Source organism: Micromys minutus (genome assembly GCF_963924665.1).
Source record: "Micromys minutus genome assembly, chromosome: 1".
NCBI classification, from domain to species: Eukaryota; Metazoa; Chordata; class Mammalia; order Rodentia; family Muridae; genus Micromys; species Micromys minutus.
Genome location: NC_137969.1, coordinates 226284958 through 226307838, shown reverse-complemented (window position 1 = coordinate 226307838; position 22881 = coordinate 226284958). Strand labels below are relative to the sequence as shown.

The 22881-nt window shown below is 46.1% G+C and overlaps 1 protein-coding gene across 1 annotated transcript in view; it reads right to left on the bottom strand.

Annotated features, from left to right (window-relative positions):
* TTC9 (tetratricopeptide repeat domain 9) overlaps positions 1 to 21632 on the bottom strand; it is a 32089-nt gene extending 10457 nt beyond the window's left edge. The window contains exon 1 of the mRNA XM_080937270.1: positions 21075 to 21632. Coding sequence (XP_080793396.1) covers positions 21075 to 21477 — 403 coding nt within the window. The 5' untranslated portion in view covers positions 21478 to 21632. The remainder of the gene's footprint in view (positions 1 to 21074) is intronic.
* Positions 21633 to 22881: the final 1249 nt, after the last annotated feature.

Below are 22881 nucleotides of genomic sequence, written 5' to 3'. Positions count from 1 at the left end.
AGGGCTGACTCACTAGTGTGCTGTTCCCCAGCCAACAGAAGGGAAGCAGGAACTGGATGGGAAGGAAGGAGTCACCTGGGGTTGGGCAGGAAAAAGAACCCACTCTACATGGCTGCTTCACTAGGCTGAGTTGCCATATGTCCTCTCAGAATACATGTAAGAGTCATAATCCTCAACCAAATTATCTTATTTAGAGATTAAAAACCAAAAAAAAAAAAAAAAAAAAAAAAGCAAAAAACACACAAAAACCCTGTGCTGATTTTAATCAAGAGAAGGTCATTGGAGACCATTACTGGAACCCATTACTGATCAAAATGCAGAAAACCACTGACCATGTGGAACCGAGTCCCAGCTGATACATCTACAACACTATTCCTATTCCCCAAGGCTCGGACAATCAAGGAAGAAATTGCTGAAAGACCGGAGGAACTGCAGGACCAGGAAGTGTGCTGGGAACATGAGCCTTGTGAATATAATCGAGAAGCTTTGCTCATGAAATCTCAACAATGTGGCTGCATGTACAAGACCTGAACAATTCCAACACCAGTTAACATCCCAGCATGGATGAGTGGACCCCTCAAGGGTTCACCCCTCAATAAAGAGTGACAAGCAATTAAGAACTAGGAAAGAAGGAGAATTAACTAGTCATGCCCAGGGGTGAACCCTCTAATTGGTTATACAATATTAAGTAGTGAGCCTTTTAAAAGCATACACATACAAGTGATACTAAACAAACTCGGCAGGTTGTATTATGTGTTTATTCATACACACATACATAAAAGTAATAATTAAAGAAAAGGAGGCCATAGATTTGAGGGAGGGTATGAGAGGAGTTGGAGGTAAGAGGGGGTAGGCTGATGTAATTGTAATTGTTTTTAAGAGGGTGTGTTAAGAGGCCTTAATCCAAATGTCTCTATCAAAGGGAGAAGCATGGAAGGGCATAGAGACATTAATGGAGAGAGACCACAGGAAGAGACATAGTGATCCCTGAGGCTAACAGGTATTTAAATAAACATTTATTTCTCAACCTTCAGGATAAGCTACCCCCGATGGCCTCTTGACTTCAGACTCTCAGCCTCCAGAGCTGAAGTGCTGATTGTTGTTGTTTTTTTAAGGCCTCCAAGTCCAGGTAATTCATTATAGCCCTAAAGAAGCAACAATGCCTTCCCATGAGGAGGCCCAGGAACAGCAATTGCATACTAGGGGGAGGGGAATTTTTATCCAATTCATCAAATCATTTGACATGTTCTTAAATGTCTTTCAAGGCACACTGGCACCGTAGTAAAGTGGAAAGAGTGGGGGATCTGGACAGCGGTGACACTCAAATGTTTAATGACTGAGATAGATTACAGCCACTCTGGGGCACCCAGACTGAGTATCAGTCCCAGGTCCGGAGACACAGTTCTGGGCTGGAATCTGAGCTCTGCTGCTTTCTAGCAGGGGCCTTGGGCAAGTTTGTCCAAGTTGTCCTGGATCTCCCTCCCTTCTGGATCCAGTAGAATAATAATAATAATAATAAAATAATCCCGTGAGCACTCTTGACAAAATGACATCACCTGTGTATATATGTGGTATGTACGTATGTATTCACGTACTATGTAGTGCAGACCCATCACCCAGTCTCACTAATATTGTTTTTTAAGGAAGCCACTTACAAATACAGTCTATCCAGTAATGTGCACATGGATGACAGAGACTTCTATCCTGTGTCACCTGACGCAGTTACGACAGTGCATTCTTGAGAATAGGTCGGAAAACCCACCCTCACCTTTCCAAAGAAGTGCCGGTTTTCTCTTCTGCATTTACAAATTTTTGATTTATTTCTGTTTCATGGTCTACTGTGTACAGAATCCACCTGTTCCAGCTTCTTCTCAAATCTAGACTTGATCCAACTTTGCTTTCCTTGCCAATTTTCTTCCCAGTGGCGGAGTCTCCTCATTGGGTTTGGTAAATACAGAATGTAATTTTAAAAGAGGCTGTGAATCCAGGAAGAGAAGATGGGGCTGGGGAGGGGGATAGAAAGTTCTGGGTCTTTTTTTCTCTCTTTCAGATGAGCCTGGGGCAACCTCTACCCTTTTTATGACAAAACCCCAGGCTCTGCCCTCAGCCCTTTTCTGGTCTTAAAGGGATTGCAAGTCCCAGCTGGCTGACAGCTTTGGAGCTGGACAAGTCACTGGACACAAGATCAACGAACCTAAAAGGCTTGGCAACAAAAAATGATTCTGAATAGGTTGACCCCAGCTCTGTGCTGAGAGCCTACGAAGGCAGAGGGAATATTTTAGCAGGAGTTAAGTTGCCTGCTCAGTTTAGAAGCCTCTGAGTCAGGGACGACAGTGTCCCCAGCATACTAATTTGCTGTGTACCCTGGGTTGTAGCACCTTATCTCTCAGCCTCCGAGGGTTGAAAAATAGTAATTACTGAGGTTAGCTGTGGTTGGTAATGGTTTTCCTTGTAGGCTTGTTAGCAGGGTGGGAAAACGTCACTCAAGTGCTAGCTCCGAAATCTACAGAAACAAAGTCTTGAGAATGTTTCTCCTAAAATCACTCATAGAGGTTTATCTAATATGGGATCCCTGCACCATACACAGGACCCTGAGGGCTATAGGGACCTCTTGCGTGTGTACCCCGACTTCTAGCACTTGAAAGCCACACTTCTCTTTTGACATTGATTTTTTGCATTACTGGAAACTGAACCTCAGCCACGCTAAGAAAGCGCTTTACTTCTGAGCCATGTGACTGCCCTCCTTCCATTTATTTATTTTTCTGATCTTTTGTTAGTTTTTTTGAGGTGTTTATACAATGTATTTTGTTAATATTTACCCAGTCCCCCAAAATCATCGAATAAGTACACCCACTTCCCCATTCACCCACCTTTCTGTCTCTCTCTGTTTTTTAATCTATCAAGTTCTACTTGAGCTGCCCATATACTCTAGATTATGTGACCGACCACTCCCATGTAGTCTACTAGGGGCCACACCCTTAAAGAAAATGGATTCCCCCTCTCCCAGCTGCTATCATTTTCCAATAGCTTCTCAGTTTGGATTGAGACTTTATAGCCCAGGTCCTTTCTCCATGCTGGGTTTTTGTCCGGCTTGAGTTCGCACAGCTCTTGGGTAAGCTGTTGGAATCATCGTGAGTGTCTATGTGTCACTGCTCTGCTGTGTCTAGAAAACAATGTTTCCTTATACTCAGCTACCACCTCTGCCTTTTACAAATATCTTCTCTTCCACGCTGATCCATGAGCCCTGAGAAGAGAGGGTATAGGTGTCCCATTTAGGGCTGAGTACTCCTCAGGATTTCACTTTCTGCACCAGTTGTGATCTTAGCTCCTCACTGTCTACATAAAGAAACTCCTCTGGTAAGAGTTGAGAGATGCAGAAGTCTGTGGGTATATGATCAATTATCTGCCTTAATACTATGTCCCTTTAGCAGACGAATAGTAGATTCTCCCCTAGGGCCTATGACATGTTTAGTCACCGGTTCTTGACCCAGATAAAAGTGCTAGGAATGGGTTTCATCTTGTTGAGCAGGCTTTTAGTCAAATCAGAAAATGTTTGGTTATTCCCATAGCATTCTTGCCATCGTTGAACCGGTGAGTGTCTTCTTGCCTGGTTGGTCATTATTAGAGCTTTCAGGTGGACATCTGGATGAGACTAATGATTATTCTTCTGGAAGTGTGCAGAACACCTTCCAGAACTGTAAAAACTAGCCAGTAGATATGACTTTTGCAGCTGACTACCAGCTGGGTTTCTCCGTGTTCTGTGCTTCAAAGCACTGGGTATATTTCAGTAACAAGGTCTTACTGTCGAATTCGGGAGAATGATAACCAAGAGCAAGGACAATAGCCTGTATGAAAAATTTGGGGGTTTGGTTTCTTTGAATCACACAAAAATATTGTTAAATATTTTCACCTTAATCCCAGGTGTTCAATATGGGCTGCCTCAGACAGCTCAGAGCAGCTGACTATGATTTGCCTGGTGCTCTAGCAGCGGTGTGATTTTGCCAGTGGCAGACAGTTTCTGAGATCGTGTGATATTGGGAATTTTGAGGACTCTTCTGCAGGTATATAAAATCTATGGTTCTGAGAAGCACATGTGGGTTGTTGGTTGTTGTTGGGTTGTTGGTTATTTAATGTTGGTTGCTGATGGTCATGGTTTAAGCAATGGTGTGCAAAGAAAGGAGAAAAAGGAGGAGGAGGGGGAGGAGGAAGAGGAAGAAAAAGAAGAAGAAGAAGAAAAGAAGAAGAAGAAGAAGAAGAAGAAGAAGAAGAAGAAGAAGAAGAAGAAGAAGAAGAAGAAGAAGAAGAAGAAGAAGAAGAAGAGGAAGAAGAAGAAGAGGAAGAAATAAAGAAGAAATTAGATATCCTGCTGGCTAAGATCATAGTTGCCTCAAGAAACTCAACACCCTAATCAGCAGGAAATAGTCTAATGGTAATGCCACCTCCTTTGCCCTCTCTTATCTTGTTTTAGGAAGTTGAAAGTGTGGAAAAGGAGTTGAGAAAGGGGGAAGAAAGAAGAAGTCACAATGCAGCCAAGTTCTAGACAGCCAAGTTCTAGAGCTAGGATGTTTGCATGTGTAGACAAACACTTGTTCTCAGACTGTGAAATCATGACATCCTGACTATTTCTCTTGGTGACTTGAGATTTCTTGTGGAGTGAGGGAACCTGGACAGGGGAATAGAAATGGGGCAGGATAAGGTGCTGTGTAGTGAGGTCAGAAGAATCCAGCTGTGCATCAGTGGACTGTGCCCAGGTACCTCTCAGGAGTCAGTCAGCAAAGTGTGGGGAACCTGGAGTGAGTGCACACGGCTAGACCTGCTTTCTAAGCACTAACCCAAGTGACTCTTAACGCTACCTCCAAGGCATGTTTTAGTATTTTGTCCACATTTCAGATGAGGACATTCAGTCACTTGCCCAAGGCCACCAAGTGAAGTGCTGGAATCAGGGTTACAGTTTAGGCCATCGTCAGTCCAGGACTGGATTCCAGGCCTTCTGGCCAGTCATCTTTTATAGACACATCTACCTTCCTTCTACCTGCTCTCCCTAGCAGCTAGCTGTCAATCCATTCTCCAGGCTTTAAATGTTGTTTCAAAATTGTTATATGGGCTGAGCATGGCAGTGCATGTCATAGCCCTAGAATTCCAGATTTAGTGGTAGGAGGACTGTGGGTTCACAGCAAACACAATGAATTCAAAGGCAGCCCAGGCCGCATAGAGAAATATTCTTTTCTAAAGCAAACTAACTAACAACAGAAAGAGAAGGGAGAGCATATGGTATATATATATATATATATATATATATATATATATACACACACACATATATATATATGTGTGTGTGTGTGTGTGTGTGTGTGTGTGTAAGAAATAATATGGTATGAAATGTTTTAGAATTATTTTTAGCCAACATAATTCCCTTGAGATCCAAGCTGTTGTGTGTATCCACAGTTGTCTGTGTTTCATTTGTGAATAGTATTGTCCGGTGTGGGTGTACTACTGTTAATCATTTATCTAGGGAGGCATCTGAGCTATCTACTTATCCTCTATTAGAAATAGAGTGGTTTTGCCATCACAAGGTTTATGAATTATGAGTTATTGGAGGTAAAGCTGATAAGAATAGTTGTTTTCACCCGAATTTCTCATGAACAAACACCCAAAAGTTCAGGTCCTAGTCCAGAAGGAAGACCATCCCTCAGTCTTTTGCTACTAAGTGCAAAGTGAGTTTTAGTTTCTTGTTGATGGCTTTTTAACAATCAGGAACCCTTTCTCCTTCATTTCTATCAATAGCTTACTGAGAAAGTATGACTTTTAAAAAGTTTATTAACTATTATGTACATTTGCCTGTCGATAAGGCTTGTGTTATATGAGTTGGGGGATCTCTTTCCGATGAAATTATGACTACAGATGTGGTCACTGAGTGGATCCTTTTAGTTACTGACAATGTATCTCATGTAGTCACATCTTAAGTCAGGAGATGCTTATGTCTTCCGGTGTTTATATATGTCTCTTTTGCTCTTCCAGATAAGCATCCTTAAGGCATTTAAAATTCCTCACCCAGTACCTGTCACGCTGTTATATGCTAGCAGGTATTATTGGCTCTACTTCCAGAAGCTGGGGCTCTGGGAGTCAAGTGACTTTTTTTTTTAATTGTTGCTAATGAAAAGAACTCAAGGTTTTTAATTTATTCCATAAAAATTTCATGCATGTGTACAATGTGTCTTGATCACACCCAACTCTCAGTCCTACAGCTCCCCTCCCAACTTCATGTCCTCTGTAATTAAAAAAAGCTTAACCCACCGAGTCCCATTAGTGATGCCTGTATGCTCAAGTAGAGTCATCAACTGGGACATGAGCAGCCTCACAGTGGCCACACTCCTAAAGAAAGGTGACTTTCAACTGCCTTTAGCTAAGTAACTTTCTAAGCCCTGCGCTCAATCAGTAGGGAGACAGTTGGGATAACTTACTCCCAAGTTACACCCACAGGAGTGGGACCCAGTACTGCAATTCTCCAAAGACTTCTTCCAAGATTAGAGAGTGGGAAATGGTTTTGAGCAGGAGGGTGGCCAGATGGGAGCCAGTACCCTCTGAGTAGCTGTGCCTTTGTTCTCAGAAATATGTTCTCTTCCCGACAACCAGGCAGGAGGCTCCCACACACCTGCCACTCCCACATTCAGGATGCACTTGGCAGATCCATCCCAGGAGGGTAAATCTTTATTCCATCACCACAAAGGTTGGACCTCCTACTTTTACTGATAACCACAGGCTCCCACTAGAGTCGATATAAATCCTGTTGAGCATTTCTTTCATTTCCCTTGTTTCTGGGATGCTCTCTTTGGAAAGTACCCCCTTTGTCCAGCAACCTGCCATCTTCTTATCTCTGAAGCCTCCAGGTGGATGTCCCAATGCCTCCTGATACCTCTCTCCATCACTGTGGATCCCAGGCAGATGTCCTTGGTAAAGCTATGCAATATGGACTCACTCTTCGTGGCCTTTGCCAGGGATTCATGGGAAAGCATGAAAAAGACACTGCTTTCTTCAAGTTTTTATTCATATCCCCTTGACTGGCAAGCCATCCCTTCACACTGCAGTTCTGCACGTGTATGGAGATCCAGCCAACTGTCAGTCAAACATATTTGGGGGAAAAAAGAAAAAAAGGCTGCATCTGTATTGAAAAGCCTTTTCCTCGTCAATCCCTAAGATAGTATTTATGACAGCTATCCGAATAGCAGATGCATTTTTAGGTCATGTGAGTAATTAGAGGTGATGTAGAAGACACAGGAGGATGTACGGAGGTTACAGGCAAATATGACACCACATTGTACAAAGACTGGAGAATCTGTAGATTTTTTTTTGCCATCTGGTAGGGCTCCGAATCAACCCCCATGAAGATTTGGAGGATAATGGGGTAGCCATTAAAGAGCAGGGGAAGGAGCCAAGGTGGAAAGGCAGGTTAGCCTCCTCTAAGCTGAAGACATGTATTGACAGTCATTTGTGGGATATTGGAACCCACTGAAGAAAGCTGTAGCACCGAGTTCCAAGGTCAGTTCAGCCTTTGGTACATGCCTCATGCCAAGAAGGAAGGCCCTTCCAGGCTGAGATGGCAGCGCTCTCTCAAGTTATCACAACCATGATCCCTAAAACTCACTCTCGACCTTGATGTGATACAGAAGGCAGTGAAAGAATGAAGGATGGCAGGATCTTGTGCTGAGTCTTTGTCAAGACCCACTCTTCGGTCTGGAAGCAGGGTGTCGGAGAATGTCAGTTTGGCTATTTGCTATGTGGTGACAGATACAATCACCAGAAATGCTCAGGATAAACCCACATATGCTACCATCTTGTCAGCACTGTCTGAGAACATATCTGGGTCTGGCTCTGAGCCAGGGATGGGGAGACATCAGAAGTCAAAGCCTCTTTCTGTTCTCTTTGGATATCTTGGGGGTTTGGATGAGAATGTTCCCTGTAGGCTCATATCACCTGAGGTCAGAAGACCCATCCACCTTCCCCTGGCAGCCTACAGAAAGGACAAAGAAGAAGCTTTTGCTTTCTGCCTGCTGCCTTCAGATCAGGGTGTAAAGTTCTCAGCTCCAGCTCCAGCACCATGCCTGGGTGTATGCAGCCGCGCTTCCCACCATAATAAGAAAGGACTAACCCTCTGAAACCGTAAGATAGCCCCGATTAAATATTGTCCTTTATAAGAGTTTCTTTGATCGTGGTGGTGTCTCTTCACAACTATAGAACAGTAACTGAAAACAGTAACTGTTTTGTCTGCAAAACAACAATAACAGTAACAACCCAAAACTTCCTGTTCCGATAACCTTCCCACCATCCTTTGCAACCCCAATGGCATCTCTCTACCCCCCCCCAATTGACTCTCCCACTAGCCCTCCATCTGTTATCAGAGGCTTGGGGTGGGTTAACAGGCACATCCTCTCTGGCAGCTCGGTATCTGAGCAGATTGGTAAAATAACTAAACTGCAGACAAGTAGCTAAATGAATAATAGCAGGTTACAGCAACTGGAACACTGGACAGAGTACTAAAATTTAATGGCATCAGAACTATTCTCAATGGGAAATACTGATGGAAAAATGGAGAGTGCAAACATGTAGACACTGAATGATTTAAAAAAAAAAACAGTGCCCCCACCCCAGCAAGAAACTATCCACCCCACCCTACCTCTGCCCACAGAGGATTATCTTCAACAGCTGCCTCAGATGAGCCTGGGGATGCTGGGAGGTGGGGTACTGGGAAAAGTCAAATGGACAAAACACAGCCAGTTTGCTCTGTATATGTAATGACAGGAGCTGGGGGAGGCTAAGACATGGAAATGAGGGGGAAAGAGTGGTACCCAGGAAAGGTAGAAGGGACCTGCCAAAACAGTAAGGGTTTAGTGATGCATTCCTGATAGTGTGATGGTTGACAAGCTTCAACAAGACTTTCTCCCTGTGCATCCCGACACCTCCAGCCAAACTCGAATTAACTCCACAGACTAATAAAGCGGTAGGAAAGGAGGTGGCAGCAAGAACTGGGCTGCCATTGGTGTCACTAAGGGGGCTGCAGCACCTTGTGGAGCTGCAGGAGTCAAAGCAGACCAACTTCATTCCTTCACCAACTAGAGAAAGGCAAGTTCTGCAGTGACATAGCTGATGACTTCGTCTGTTTGTTTGTTTATTGATTGTCACAACCTTTTGTACTTTCCACAACTTTGATTGCTACAGCGTTTTATTTTTAACTAAAAATAATTAAGATAAAACCCAAAGAAGAAACAAACACGGGTCTATATTCCGTTAAAGAGAGAAGAGTCGCGACACAGACTGCGCTGTCTGGGTCTTGGGCTCGCCTGGAATTCAGAGGACTGGGGAACATTCTGCTCTGGGAATGCTGGAGAGAGGAAAGGCACAGGGATTTTCACACCACCATCCTCTCACTGCTGGGATACCCAGCCAAGCCAGAGGAGCTAAGAGGAGCTCTGGAGTGGAGACACCTGCATGACACCGTAGAAGATGGGCAGCATCTGTGGCTTCTTCTAGCACCCACCCCACCCCATTCCTTCAAGCCCTTGCTGTCAGACAGCCTGGGGACAGGTCTGACTTGTGGGAGTACCAGGAAAGGGGGTTCTGATAGAATTCAGCTGGCTCTCTAGAGAACATCTGGTTAACTTTCCCTTCACTCATTCTCCCCACAACTACACCAATAGTGTTGGATACATTTTGTTCACCTATCCTAGCCTGTGGCTCCTTAGTGGGGGTGAACCGTCCATGACCTCTGACCCTTCCTTTGCCTTTAGTGTTTTCCCATATCCCTCCCATGTTCCTAGAGCCTCCTTTGCCACATCCTCCTCATGGTCTCCCATATGCCTCCCTTTGCTGTCATTAATATAACCACCTCTGCACGTAACTGTCATTTAAATCATCATTCATATGTCAAGCACTGTGCTGGGTGTGTGTGCTTGTACCAGTTAATCATATGGCATTCCTGTGTAGAACATATCTTTATGCATTAATGAACAAAGTAGCTCATAGGGTTGGGATCTGTCTGAAGTTAATGGAAAAGACAAGGTTCAAGTCTAGATCCTTACACTAAGCGAAGATCTTCCCCATTATGCCACCCTGTGCATTTCTGGGGCCCTGTTGTCAGCCCAGGCTAACATCATCTCTGCCTCTCATTTCTTCCTTCCCCCTCTCTGAATACACAAAGACATACAGTCTCCCCTATAGAGATTGCCAGAGTCCACTCAAATTTCTAATAGTTCTGTGGTCTCTACAATCTGGAGGTGATAGGTACCCTAGAGAAAAGTGCTCAGTTTTGACTTAGTATGACCAAGACTTTTAGACTCCCCAAGGCTATTCAGCCTTATGCCAAGGGTGGTTTCTTTATAAGATGCTAGAATTTGGCCAGCATCTATTCCCTGAAACCCTTGCCCTTGCCAGCCTGTCTCTAAAGCCTTTTGTTTCTTTCCCTGCCTCCCTAGGGTAATTTCTAGTGCTAATAATTGTGCAGGTAAAGTCAAAAGTCTAATTGACTAATTGTGACAGATACAGCATCCATATGTGCTCTTTTGGGTCACCAGTGGATGCCAGGATTCACAGGGAAGTTGATGTTGGCTTTAACCCCTACTCAAGCCACCATCCTCTCAGAAGCCCTACATTTATCTCTAATATAATCCCTTGGCCTCTTCTCCAAGTTGCAAGGGTTACCTGGCGATCTCAGCCAAGCCTTTGAATGAGCAGCTGTCAGCACAGGTGAGCAAACCAGAATAAAAAGGAGCTTGTCTTCCTTTCCCTCCCCAGCTCTGGCCATTCCCAGGGATAAAGGATAAGCTAGAAAAATGGCTAAAAGCCATTAAAATCCTAGTGGTTTTGTGCTCCTGAAAGAGGACTTGGAGAGAAATCACCTGCTGTGTATATGTATAGGGAAACTGAGCCTCTACCTGAAGTTGATGAACTGGTTTTCAGCAGAGCCTGGGCTCAAAGGCTGACCCCCCCACACACACACACATGACATCCTAAGAACGAGTGGTTCAAGTCTGGGTGGTGTAAAGCCACTGCAGGGGTCCAGTAAAGATCAGATGAATGAGCAGGCATCCTTCTGGTGCTCCTACTGCTCTGTTCAAGCCAGCAGCAGGCAAGATTTCCCAGACAAAAATCCTAAATGGCCACCCAACCCCTTCCCAAGGGCTGAGCGCAGCAACAGTCAGGACCAGCTACTGTCGCAAGCCCGGGCTCAGGACCAGCTACTGTCGCAAGCCCGGGCTCTACTCTTCTCTGTCTTAACCCAGCAGACAAAAACTGCTGCTGCGTGGTATCTCCCTACACTGTGGGGTACCGTGCTGCCTGGACTGAGCTCTGTACGTAGGCTCGATCCTACCAGGGACGTAAAGAGAAAATATGGGCTCTGGGATAATTGGTTTGACATCTTTGACAATGACAAGACATAGCTGATTCCTAGAGTAAAATGTGAAAAATTGTATGTCGGATGACCTTGGGATAAGTGTAAGGAAAGAAAAAAGAACCTCATAATGTCTTTACCCAGAAAACTAATGTCATCATTTTTTTTTTAAGTTATGAAGCATATAGTTTAAAAAGCCAATGAGACATTTTTAAATAAAAATTGTCTGTCCTCTGTATGAAGTTCCTTAAGTAACCTCCTTTCTTCAAAAGATGCCCATTCACTGATTTGATACGAGTCCACGTAATCTCAAATGTAACACTGTCACTGTCTCTTGAATATTTAAATAGAGGACATCATATTAAATGTTGTTCAGCATTGTCCCTTTTAGCGTAATAAATTTTTGGAGACTGGTCACATGAGAACACAAAAGCCTGTTATTCTGTGGAATGGCCTGCAGTTCAGAAGAGAAGGACACAGGAAATGTATCTTTAAGAGACTGGAAGGAGGCTTTAGAGATCGCAGAATCCAACCCTTGTTTTTTGTGAACTAGAAACCCATAACTTGAAAGGTAAAGCTCCTTGGCTCTTGGCAAATGGGAGATGGAATTGGCAGCCCAGGCCTCTTTGCATCGGGCCGGGCTTCTGCTTGTGCTCTTAAAGATGGAGATAGGTAAAGAAAGCGGTGAAATGTCTGCCCTCAGAAAACAACACTGCACCTTTCCCCAGCAGGTGTTTTCTTCTGCGTCTGAAGTGAACACCTACTCTCCATGGCCACTTACACCCGTCAAAACTTATGGCTGGAGCCACATGTCCCAGAGCAGGCAGGAAGCCAAGAGGAGAGGGCAGGGTGGGCTTCGGAGTCCCTACGCTCATTAAACAGCTCAACATCTAGACTTATTCTTCTCTGACTACACAAACCCAGGTCTCCTTTCCACTGGCATGGGAAGGTTTTAGGCTTTATGGTTTCAATGGGAAATTTCCCCACAGGCTCAGTGGTTTGAGCAGTTGGAGTTTTCTTGGTTGTCTCTGTTTGGGGAGGTTGGAAGGCAGCTGGCAGACACAGGGCAGCAAGAATGGGGCTTACGAGGTACAGCCCTACTTCCTCACTGCAGGCTCTTACTGCTTCAGCCAGGAAGCACTCCTGTAGCCATGCCTACCGGGGCGTGACGGACTGTGAGCCCTGCTCTATCCTTCCTTTCTTAATTTGTTTCTGTCATATTTTCTGTCGAAACATGAAAAATCACTAACACACCAGCTCTGCTTGGCCACAGAAGCCAGGACTCTTCCTGTAGTCTCTCAGGACCATCATGAAATGGGATCCCATGAGGCGCAAGCAGAGTGCTTAAGTTCTGGAAGAAATGACTGAAGGGTGGACGGGAGTTTGCCCTAGAAACGTCAAAGCTTATCCTTCGTCTGTGTCATCGAAAAAGAGGAAAGCAGATGGACTGAGAGAAATTCCAAGAAGACCCATTTTAGTACCGAAGCCATGTGGCACGAATGGCTAAAATGGCAGGCTTTGGGATTACAGATGAATTCCACTTTGCTATGTACTGCTATGTGGCCAAGGGAAGATGATTTAACTGTTCCAAGTTTGAGGTTTTTGTCTTATAAAGCTGTACCGAACAAAGTGGACTGTCCGTGTGAGTTCATTTGAAGGGGAAGCTTCACTTCATCTTGACTGCTACAGACCCCTAAGCCCAGGATCTACCATATAACTGGTACCCAATAAACAGTAAGTGAACATTTGGGCAATTTGTTTCCTTAACACAAGACAGATATACAAGACGTAAGCATTTTCAGTCTTCTGTGCCAGGCACTGGGTTCATGTGAATCTTTTCTGCCTGTACTACTGGTTACTGTTATTAGCATGGTTGTTGTTTTGCTGATGGTGGCTACAAGGCTCATTTAAGATGACTTTCCCTATCACTGGAAATGACTAAGCCAAATGGAAAATTTGTGATGCTGAAAATTTATATACCAATCTGCAATCACAAATTCTTATCTTACACAATTCCTGAGCCCACTAGTCAATACCAATTTATACTTGTGCTGTACATATGGAAGGGCTGCAAATGGGAAAGGTTTGTGTCCCCCAAGTAACCTCTGTAAATTCTGCCTGTCATTTGGCTGCCTAAATACATAAACCTAAAATGTTTTTGAAGTCCCTCTGGTAGAAAGATGGAGAGATTACCTGGACACATCCTAACCCGAGCTTCTCTGGCTTAAGGTAACTCTCCTCCACTCTTAACACGGATTATTATTTTTGTATGAGAACTACTGGTTTGGGTCCGATTGAACATGGTTCTTTTTTAGTGATGATATAAACAAGATATACAATTGGTAATGAACTTTATATCGCCATGAGCAATTTCAAGTCGGTACGAACCTCATCAGAAAGATTCAGCTCTTCTATGGCATTTTTCAAATATTTCTTTTTATTCTTGTTTAATCATGCGTCTCTGTGTGAGTGCACACAGGGTGGGAGCTCATGGAGGTCAGACATGTCAGATCCCTGCAGAGCTGCATTTGTAAGCAGCTGAGAGCCAAGTGGGTGCTGGGAACCAAGCTCAGATGTTCTTCGAGAGCAGGCCATGCTATTGACTGCTGAGCCAGCTCTCTATTCCCATCATTGCTCTTTCTATATCTTGGGTGTCCTTGTCAGGGCTAGGGCACATGGTACTGTGTTGTGATGGAGACTAAGCCACGGTTGTTATCTGAGCAAAACTACAAAACTGCTTCAAAGGTGCATTGGTCTCCAATAGGAATCAGGAAGTATTGGGTTGGTTGGTTGAGGCATCCAGTTTCCATCCCGGAAGAGCCTGGTGAGAATAAGTACAGGGCAGAGAGGTTATCCCACGTGGAGCTGGTACCTAATCTGAACACTCCCGGAGCAGCTTTAAGCTCTTCTGCATCCTGGTATCTCTTCCTGCCTGGGCAGCAGCCAGATCCTTTGCATCTTTTACAGACATTCTTGAACATTTGGGCTGTAGGGAATCTGACTTTAAGATGCCTTCCAGAGTTTCTGGCTAGAGGCTGTCTGGTGTAGACCCCTTGGAGGCAGGGTAAACGTCCACTTTAGAGACTGTGCTGAAAGCCCGAGGCCAGACTGTTCTTCCCAGCGTCTTCCCTGAACATGTTCTGTGCATTTACTGTCCCACCTTTCCTCAGGAGATAGTTTTAGAAGCTACGTTTATAAGGACTTCCTGGTGAATTGTTTAACATGCTACCTATGCAACAGCTCCAGGTCCCAGGACCTTTAGTCTCCCTTCCTTTCCCTTTCATCAATTCTTACCCCGAATCTTCTGGCCACCAGGTCATTGCTTGTCCCTAGTCCCTAAGCTCCTCTTCATCTTTCCATTTCTGTGTTTGTGATTCATGCACCTCTATGTAGGGCTGTCTGGTTCCACCACACCTTTTGCTTAATAGCCTTTCTTTTTATCTCAAGAGTCTATGCCCAGTTTCATATACTTAGATGTGTCCATTCGGTCCTCTCCCACAGACTCATTTAGGGTTGATTTCCATGACAGACCACGTATGAAGCTGCCTCTGGCCCTTGCTCAGAAGCATTCGGTGCAGGTTTTTATATTCTTCTGTTGGTGAAGCCTGATGAAAGCATGTCACATGTGTGTAAGATGAGTGCAGTACTGCTCTTCGAAGCTCTGTTCACATCTGAATTCACAACATCCTGCAAGAACACTTACGGTGGACCCATGGCACAGAGCTCAGTGAGTGTAGGTAAAGGTATCATGTCTATAATGAGATGGTCACATTAGCAGACCCAAGAGGCCACACACTTCAACCTGAAACCTTCACATTCAGAGGTGGGGGACCTAACACAAATATCCCATAGAGCCCGATCATGTCCCTTACTTCTGTTAGTTCTCTGGCGTATGCCAGTCACTTGCACTAGGAAAGAATAGGGTAACCCGTGGCTCCTTCCTTTCTCCTCACTTATCAGAAAACACTATAGAAAGTGCGCATATGGAGTCTGCAAATAAAATATGCATATAAAGAAGTTAACTAAGAACAGTTCATTTGTGTAACATTTCCACTGTTCCAGTAGGAATACATTATGTATGCATGTAGGAACTACAAAATATGAATTGTGTAATTTTTGATTCCACATGCTAGCTAACTAGTCATATTCTCATTTAAAACTGGCATTGCACAAAACACAGATGAATAGTTAAGCTCATTCCAATGTGAAATTTTGACTTTCTTTACTCGTAATGACATTGAATAGCAAATTAAAAAACAAAAAGCAAAACAACAACAACCCACCTCCCATGTGAAGAGAGAGCAACCAGGGGAGCAGGGAAAGTTTTATCTTTTGCTTCATTCTGGGTGGGTTGTTTAGAGATAGTCCAGCTTGAATTCACTATGTAGATCATACTAGTTAGCCCTGAACTCACCATGTAGATCAGGCTGCCTGGTCTTAAACTCACTATGTAGACCAGGACGGTTAGCCTTGCATTCATGGCTCTCTTACTTTAACTTTCTAAGGATTAGGTTGCAGTTATGTCCCGGGTAAGACTTTTACATTTAGGGATCTTTAGAGATATGATTTCTCTGTTTTTTGAACAAGATCCATATTTCCATGTTGTGCTAGGCTCTTGTCTTACTTAGGTTCCTACTGCTGTGATAAAAGAACCACAACCCAGTGCCACCTGGGGTTGGCAGTCCAAAGCAAGCCAAAAGAGGGTTCATCTGGACCAACTCATCCCAATCACAGTTCACTGTGAAAGGAAGTAAAAGTAGGAGCTCAAGCAAGAACCTTGGAGGCAGGAACTGAGTGGAAGGCCATGGAGGAGTGTTGCTTACTGGCTTGCTCTTTGTGGTTTGTTCAGCCTGCCTTCTTTTATACTCGGGACCACTATGGCCTAGGCCCTCCCATATCAATTACATCAAGAAAACACCCACAGATCTGTCTATAGGCCAATCTGATGGGGGCATTTGCTCAACTGAAGTTCCTTCTTTTCAAATGATCCTGGTTTGTGTCAACCTGACAAAAACCCAAGACAGTTCTGAAGATTATGACCAGTCCTGACCTATGAGTTCACATGTCTATTAAGACCAACAAAGCTAGTTTCAGCGGACACTATCCCAGGACTTCTCTTGATATAAACCTGCTCCTAGGCCTCATCATGCTTTTATATTAGAACCTTTAGCTGAGACCAATCTGATACAGTCTATCCTTTGGTAAGTCAAAATAAATCTCCCAAACATAGTTCTAAATAAGTAGGAAATGGCAACAGAACAAAATGGTGTTTCTTGCAGGTCATGAGCACACATTCCTAGCCTTTGGATCCAATAGCACCTATCCCCACCGCTGCCATTTAAATTTTGGACATCACTTGACAATACCAACAAAGCAATGTGTGGTGCATCTTTGTAGCCACGTCCCTAACTCAGCCCCCAGACCCCTAAGAGAACATGCTCTACCCTTCAAAGGTACCAAAACTCTCGGAGAATCATGTGTCTTGTTCAGGGTCAACCAGACCCACTCATCAGTCAAATGCATGCTTGCTCTGTGGACAGTAAGGCTCAGATTCTTCAGTCTTACTGGGCTGGTTAGACTGTCTTGTCTATAAAATTCTGAAAGAAGAAAATACTATTCTCTTTAATATCCCAGAAAACAAGTCATGCAAAATCCCATGTGTTAGTCCTGCACAGCTAGCCAGAGATTTCCCGAAAAGATGAAATCTGATCAGAGCCGACAATAGCCTAAAACCTTTTTCAGACAGTCTGCACACCCTTCTTGGTCTCTCAGGGCCATTCAGATGGGTGTTAAACTAACACTTCCAGCTGCTTCCTAGCAGCCCCTTGGCTATTATTTGGGGGATGGGGTATAGATAGAGCAGGAAGGATCAGGAGCTTAAGTTTTCTCCAGAAGCCTCACCTCAGTCTAATGTTTGGAGAATAGCAGCCCTTAGCAACACAGCCTAATTCTCTAGGTATTTCTGGGCTATTCTAAGTTCTTTCCCAATGCCAAGCCTCTCTCTCTATAAATGGCTCTATGTGGAAAGACAGCGCCGTAAGAACCATATCGCCAGGCTGCCCAGGTGTCAACAAAACCCCACTAGAAGTCACCTGCTTTTCTGCCAGGATGAATCTGCTCTTGCCCATCTCTTTCCTGTTAGCCAGCATTCAGGGGAGAGGCCATCCTACGGAACAGGCTGGACTGTGCTAGCCCTAACTAAAACAACACAAGTCTTTCTTCTTTCCTTTCTATCCAAACATAACTGAAAATGCATACTTAATTTTTTAAAGTTTTTTTTTTTGAGACAATGTTTCTTTATGTAGCCTTGGCTGTCCTTGAACTCACTCTGTAGACCAAGCTGGCCCCAAACTTACAGAGATCTGCCTGCCTCTGCCTCTCAAGTGCTGGGATCAAAGACATGTGCTGTCATGCCTGGCAGACTTATTTTTTTTTATTATTTTGCATTCAAAATAATCTTTATGAAATATTTTAATGATATAAATAAATGCTTTTGACACAATGTAAGTAGGGTTAAAAGCAGGATATGTGGTTACATACATAGGAGGACAAGCTTTGTAAACACACATGCAGAACACCACCACCACCACCACCACCACCACCACCACCACCACCACCACCATCACCACCACCACCACCACCACCACCACCATCATCACCACCACCACCACCACCACCACCACCACCACCATCACCACCATCACCACTACCACCTCCACCAACACCACCACCACCACCACCATCACCACTACCACCTCCACCAACACCACCACCACCACCACCATCACCACTACCACCTCCACCACCACCACCACCACCACCACCACCATCACCACTACCACCTCCACCAACACCACCACCACCACCACCACCATCACCACTACCACCACCATCACCACCACCACCACCACCACCATCACCACTACCACCTCCACCACTACCACCTCCACCACCACCACCAACAACAAACAACAACAACACCATACCACACACACAGTCAACACAGATTTCTTTTTTGTTTTTGAGACAGGGTTTTTCTATGTGGTCCTGGCTATCCTGGAATTTACTCTATAGACCAGGCTGGCCTCGGACTCAGAGATCTTCCTGCCTCTGCCTCCCGAATGTTGGGATTCACGATGTGTGCACAGCCAGGCTAAACACGGATCTCTTTAGGTGGAGGAGTTAGAGGTCATTCTGCATTTCTCTAAGTTTTCTGCTGTTTTCTAGAAAAAGAGCATCTGTATAGGTGTCGACTGCTTCGGTAATCCCATGAGAAAGGATTATTTGCTACCAGGTGGGACTTCTGGGAGACTGGTAACCGATTTCACATATCGACCCAAAGGACAGCAATGTCAACTTCTCATCAAAGTGATTTCTATGTGAAGCCTTCCTGCCACGTGCTGAATTTTCCACACAGGGTATGGACTTTAAATTTGTCAGAATGACCAGCTGGTTCTCTCTTACATTGCTGTGTGACACCTGAAGACTTCAGGCTGTCCTCTCAGAGCCTCTCAGGGATCCCCAAGAATTTTGAAACGTAGGGTTTGAGAGCCCAGCTGAGTCTGGGTATCTGATCCAGATGATGCGGGTTTTCTTCACCAAGCTGTGGTGGACAGGGCCTTTGGAGACGGACTGCTCTGTCACCTAGGGAAACTCCTCTGGGAGGCGAAAGACCATATTTCCTTCAGATTGCTTATATTTAATAAAAAAAATTGGTATAAGCTGGGCACGGTGGTGCACACCTTTAATCTCCATGCTCTGAGGCAGGTGGATATCTGAGTTCAAGTCCAGTCTGGCCTACAGAGTTCCAGGCCAGTCAGGGTTACATAGTGAACCCTGTGTCAAAAAGGTAAAAGTGCATTACAGTACCTAACAGCGCATGTGCTACATGACTAATGTTCATAAGGATGAGCCCCAGAGCAGGCAGCAGGAAAGGTCCTCTGGATTTACTTCCATTCTGTCGACAGTGAAGTTTTCCAAAGTGTTTGTGTGATGGGGACAGAAGTGGAGATTGACCACACCTCCGTCCTTCTCTGACCTGACCCAGCAAGCCTGACCAAGGACATACTTTGGGTTTCGCTGTGGAAATGTAACCACTTGTGGGGTGGAGTGCAGGCAGTGCTGGCTACTCGCTGGCTGGTAGCCAGAATCGTGGGGTAGATGTAGTCCTAGAACGCCTATGGATAACACTGGAGGCAAGCTCCATTGTCACTCCGAAATCACTGCATTAGCTATCCAGGGTGCCTCTTCCTCCGCCCACAGAGGCTCTGCCCTTTAACTGTTCATCAGGGCAGTGGCCAAACAGAGGAAACCAGAGGAATCAAGTATCCTTTTGTGGACTCACACATTCCATCTTTCTGTGCCATTATTTTCTCTGGTACCATTATTTGTAACACTAGGACCAATGTGCACCATCTCTGTAACTGCCCTTGGCATTCATTCTTTACATTCATAAGCTACTTCACAATGTATGAAGTGTCTTCCCAAGGCTGGCTTTCACCCTAGTAAAGATGAGCCCTGGTGCGGACATGGTAGCACAAGGAAAGAGCACTTCCCTAAAGACCTCAAACATGGCAGAATGTGAAGGGAGCGGGAGGCTGGTGCTCAATGCCCAGAGAGAACACAGCAGATCTACATTTCTGAATGGACCATGGTTGTAGTCTTTCAACCTCCAGACACATACATCACCACCCCAGTTACCTACCCCTTAACAGGTCATACTTAGTTCAAGCAACTTTCAAGGCTAGAAAGGTTTTATTCTAACAGAGAGGCTTGACTATGTCCCAAACCCAACACCCGAGGTGGGAGGAGAGCGTGGTTTAGTCACTGTAAGACATTTGTTTATGACACTTTGCCACATTGAACAGGAAGTCCTTTGAAAGCTTTCCTTATTTACAGACTTTAAATTGTCTATACCACACACGCACACATGCACCCACACACACACACTTTAGCCTCATCCCTAAAGTGCACCATGGACCATACAGTGACCCAACGGAAGAGCCTTGGGCAGGAGACTAAATATTCAGCAGGGCTAAGGACCGACCATGAACTCAGAGCCATGAGGCTACTGGAGCGACCAACAAGACCCGGAGAGAAGAAAGTGGCATTTTGGAATCCATTTTACTCAGGATGCTGAGGACATCCTGAAAAAAAATCTCCTTTGATACTGGGGCAGGAGAACTTAAGGGAAGGCGTCTTTCCACCTGGATGTTTACTTAAGGGAAGACCTAGGCCAACTTTGGAGCCAAAGACACCGGAGTGGGGCAGACAGGTGTATAGGCTGTCCTTAGAGCCCATGGTTTGTGGGGCACACCTGGGTGCTATCTTTCCAGTTTGAACCCAAGTGAGCAGTAGCAGTCGCTGACAGACCGGCTGGGTCGCCCTCTGTCTGCCCGACCAGTCATTTATAGGCAAGATTTACCATGTTTGCAAAGGAAGAGACTCGAGATGACTATGGCCTTTGGAAGGCATCATCTTGAAAGTCACACTTTTTCTCAAGCACCTCCCTCCCAGATTTCCTCCCCAGAGCACAACTGTCACGGGAGGCAATCTGCACCGCGGTGTGCCTCTACGGCGCTCTGGAACCCAGAGAGACTAGGTCGGAAAGCTGGGGACGGGACGCATGGCCGGGCGGGGCCCCTGGAGGCCCCGGGAAGGAGGGGAGGGGGTGCGATGGGGCGCGGCTTACCTGCCAGGCTGTTGTAACAGTCGATCTCAATGGCTTCAACGGTCTTGCTCTGCTCTTCCGAGAGGCGGCTGGCTTTGGGAACCCCTGCCGGGGAGGCTGGCCGTGAGTCCCGCTCCCGCTCCCCCGGGGGCGGCAGCAACCCCTTCAGCTCCAGCAACGCCCGGTGATATTTGCCGATGGCTTCGCGGAATTTCTTGTCCTTGTAGCACTGCGCCCCTTGGCTCTTGAACTCGTGCGCGCGCCGGATAAGCTCCGCGGGCTCGGCCGCCGCTCCAGCCTGGCTCCGCTCCGGGGCCCCTCCGCCGCTCGGGACGCACGGTGGCGGCACGGGCCGCGGTCCCTCACCCAGCGCGGGCGGGCCAGGGTTCCCCGAGGCTCGGGCCGCCAAGCCTTTCCTCTCCATCCGGCCGCCGCCCGCGCCTCGAGCGCGCCGAGATCCCGGCTTTTAAAAGCGCCGAGCGCTGGCTTCGCGCCCCGCAGACTCCGCCGCGGCCGTGACCCTGGGCGCCGCGCGCTCGCCCCGCACTCCCATCCTCGTCGCCAGCCGCCCGAGGCTGCTCCCTCCTCCTGCGATCGCTCCCTTCCCAGCTCCCTCCCCCGCTCCCTCGGCGCCCGCCCTCGTCCCCGCCCTTTTCTGCTCCCGCAACCTGCCCCCGCGGGCTACCCGACCCAGTGCGAAGCTGGCCGTGATGCAGGGGACAACGGGCCCGATTGGGGTGATGGTGATTGTCGCTGACCCGGAAGAAGCTGGGCTTGCTCAAAGGAGGGGAAGATTGGCGACAAAGAGGGCCCCCTGGTTCCCATTCATCCAGCCTTCCCAGGCGCGCAGTGGCCGAAAGAAGCTGTGGGGGAGGGGTGCGTGTGTATGGGGAGGACTGGAGGGGGGGGGGTGTCACCTCTATAGCTTTCTTTATGACTGAAGAGATAGGTGCCAGGGAGCAAAGAAAATAAACAGGATCCATTGCTCGTTTTGTTTGCAGTAAGACATTACTATTTTAGGTGGCAGGGCCTCCCTTTTGTGAATCCAGGTTGTTGCTGAGGTGTGTCTCCTGGACGCCCAGGACTCTGGGGGCACGTCTGCGTGCCTGGCGTTGTATTCCGGGAGATTGTGTGTGCTTACGCTGTGTGCGTGCGCAGCTATGCAGAATGAATCACAGAAGCGGAGATGGAAACACCTGTTACTGTTGGTCATCAGGCTTGGCAGGCACAGGGTTCCAGTTTCCATTACTGGACAGTTCCGCGCCCTTCCTGGGGAGGCTCCTTCCTTCATTCTTTCACTCTATCAGTGAAAGTGTCAGATGTATGATTGGCTGAGCCACACCGGCAGTTGAATAGGCAAGTTACCCCCCTCCCCGTCCCGCGCGCACCCCAAAAGAACCTAGTTTACTGCTGGAAGATTCACTCCCCACTAGCAATCTCAGAAAGCCCCCCGAAGCTCCGGGGAGGGCTTATGGGGATAATAACATTTAGAAGACCCTAAAGGATGGGGATGAGAAGGGAGTAACATCAGCCAGAGCTAGGAAAGCTCACTGAACTGTGTGATATTTAGCACCTAAGGTGTATTCAAGGCCTAATCTTTGACTTTGTGGCCATGGGAGGGAAAGATGTCTAGGAGGAGTTCCAGGGGTTTCTGGATGGAATGTTTGGATTTGAGGTTATAGGCAATGAAGAGTGATTTTTAGTAATGCAGAGAGAGAAAGAATGCTCTAATGATGTGATTTTCAAAGGGTAGTTCCCAGATCTGCAGCATCGACATCTTCTGGAAACTGTTATATGCAAACTCTAAGGCATAGTCCAGACTGTCTAA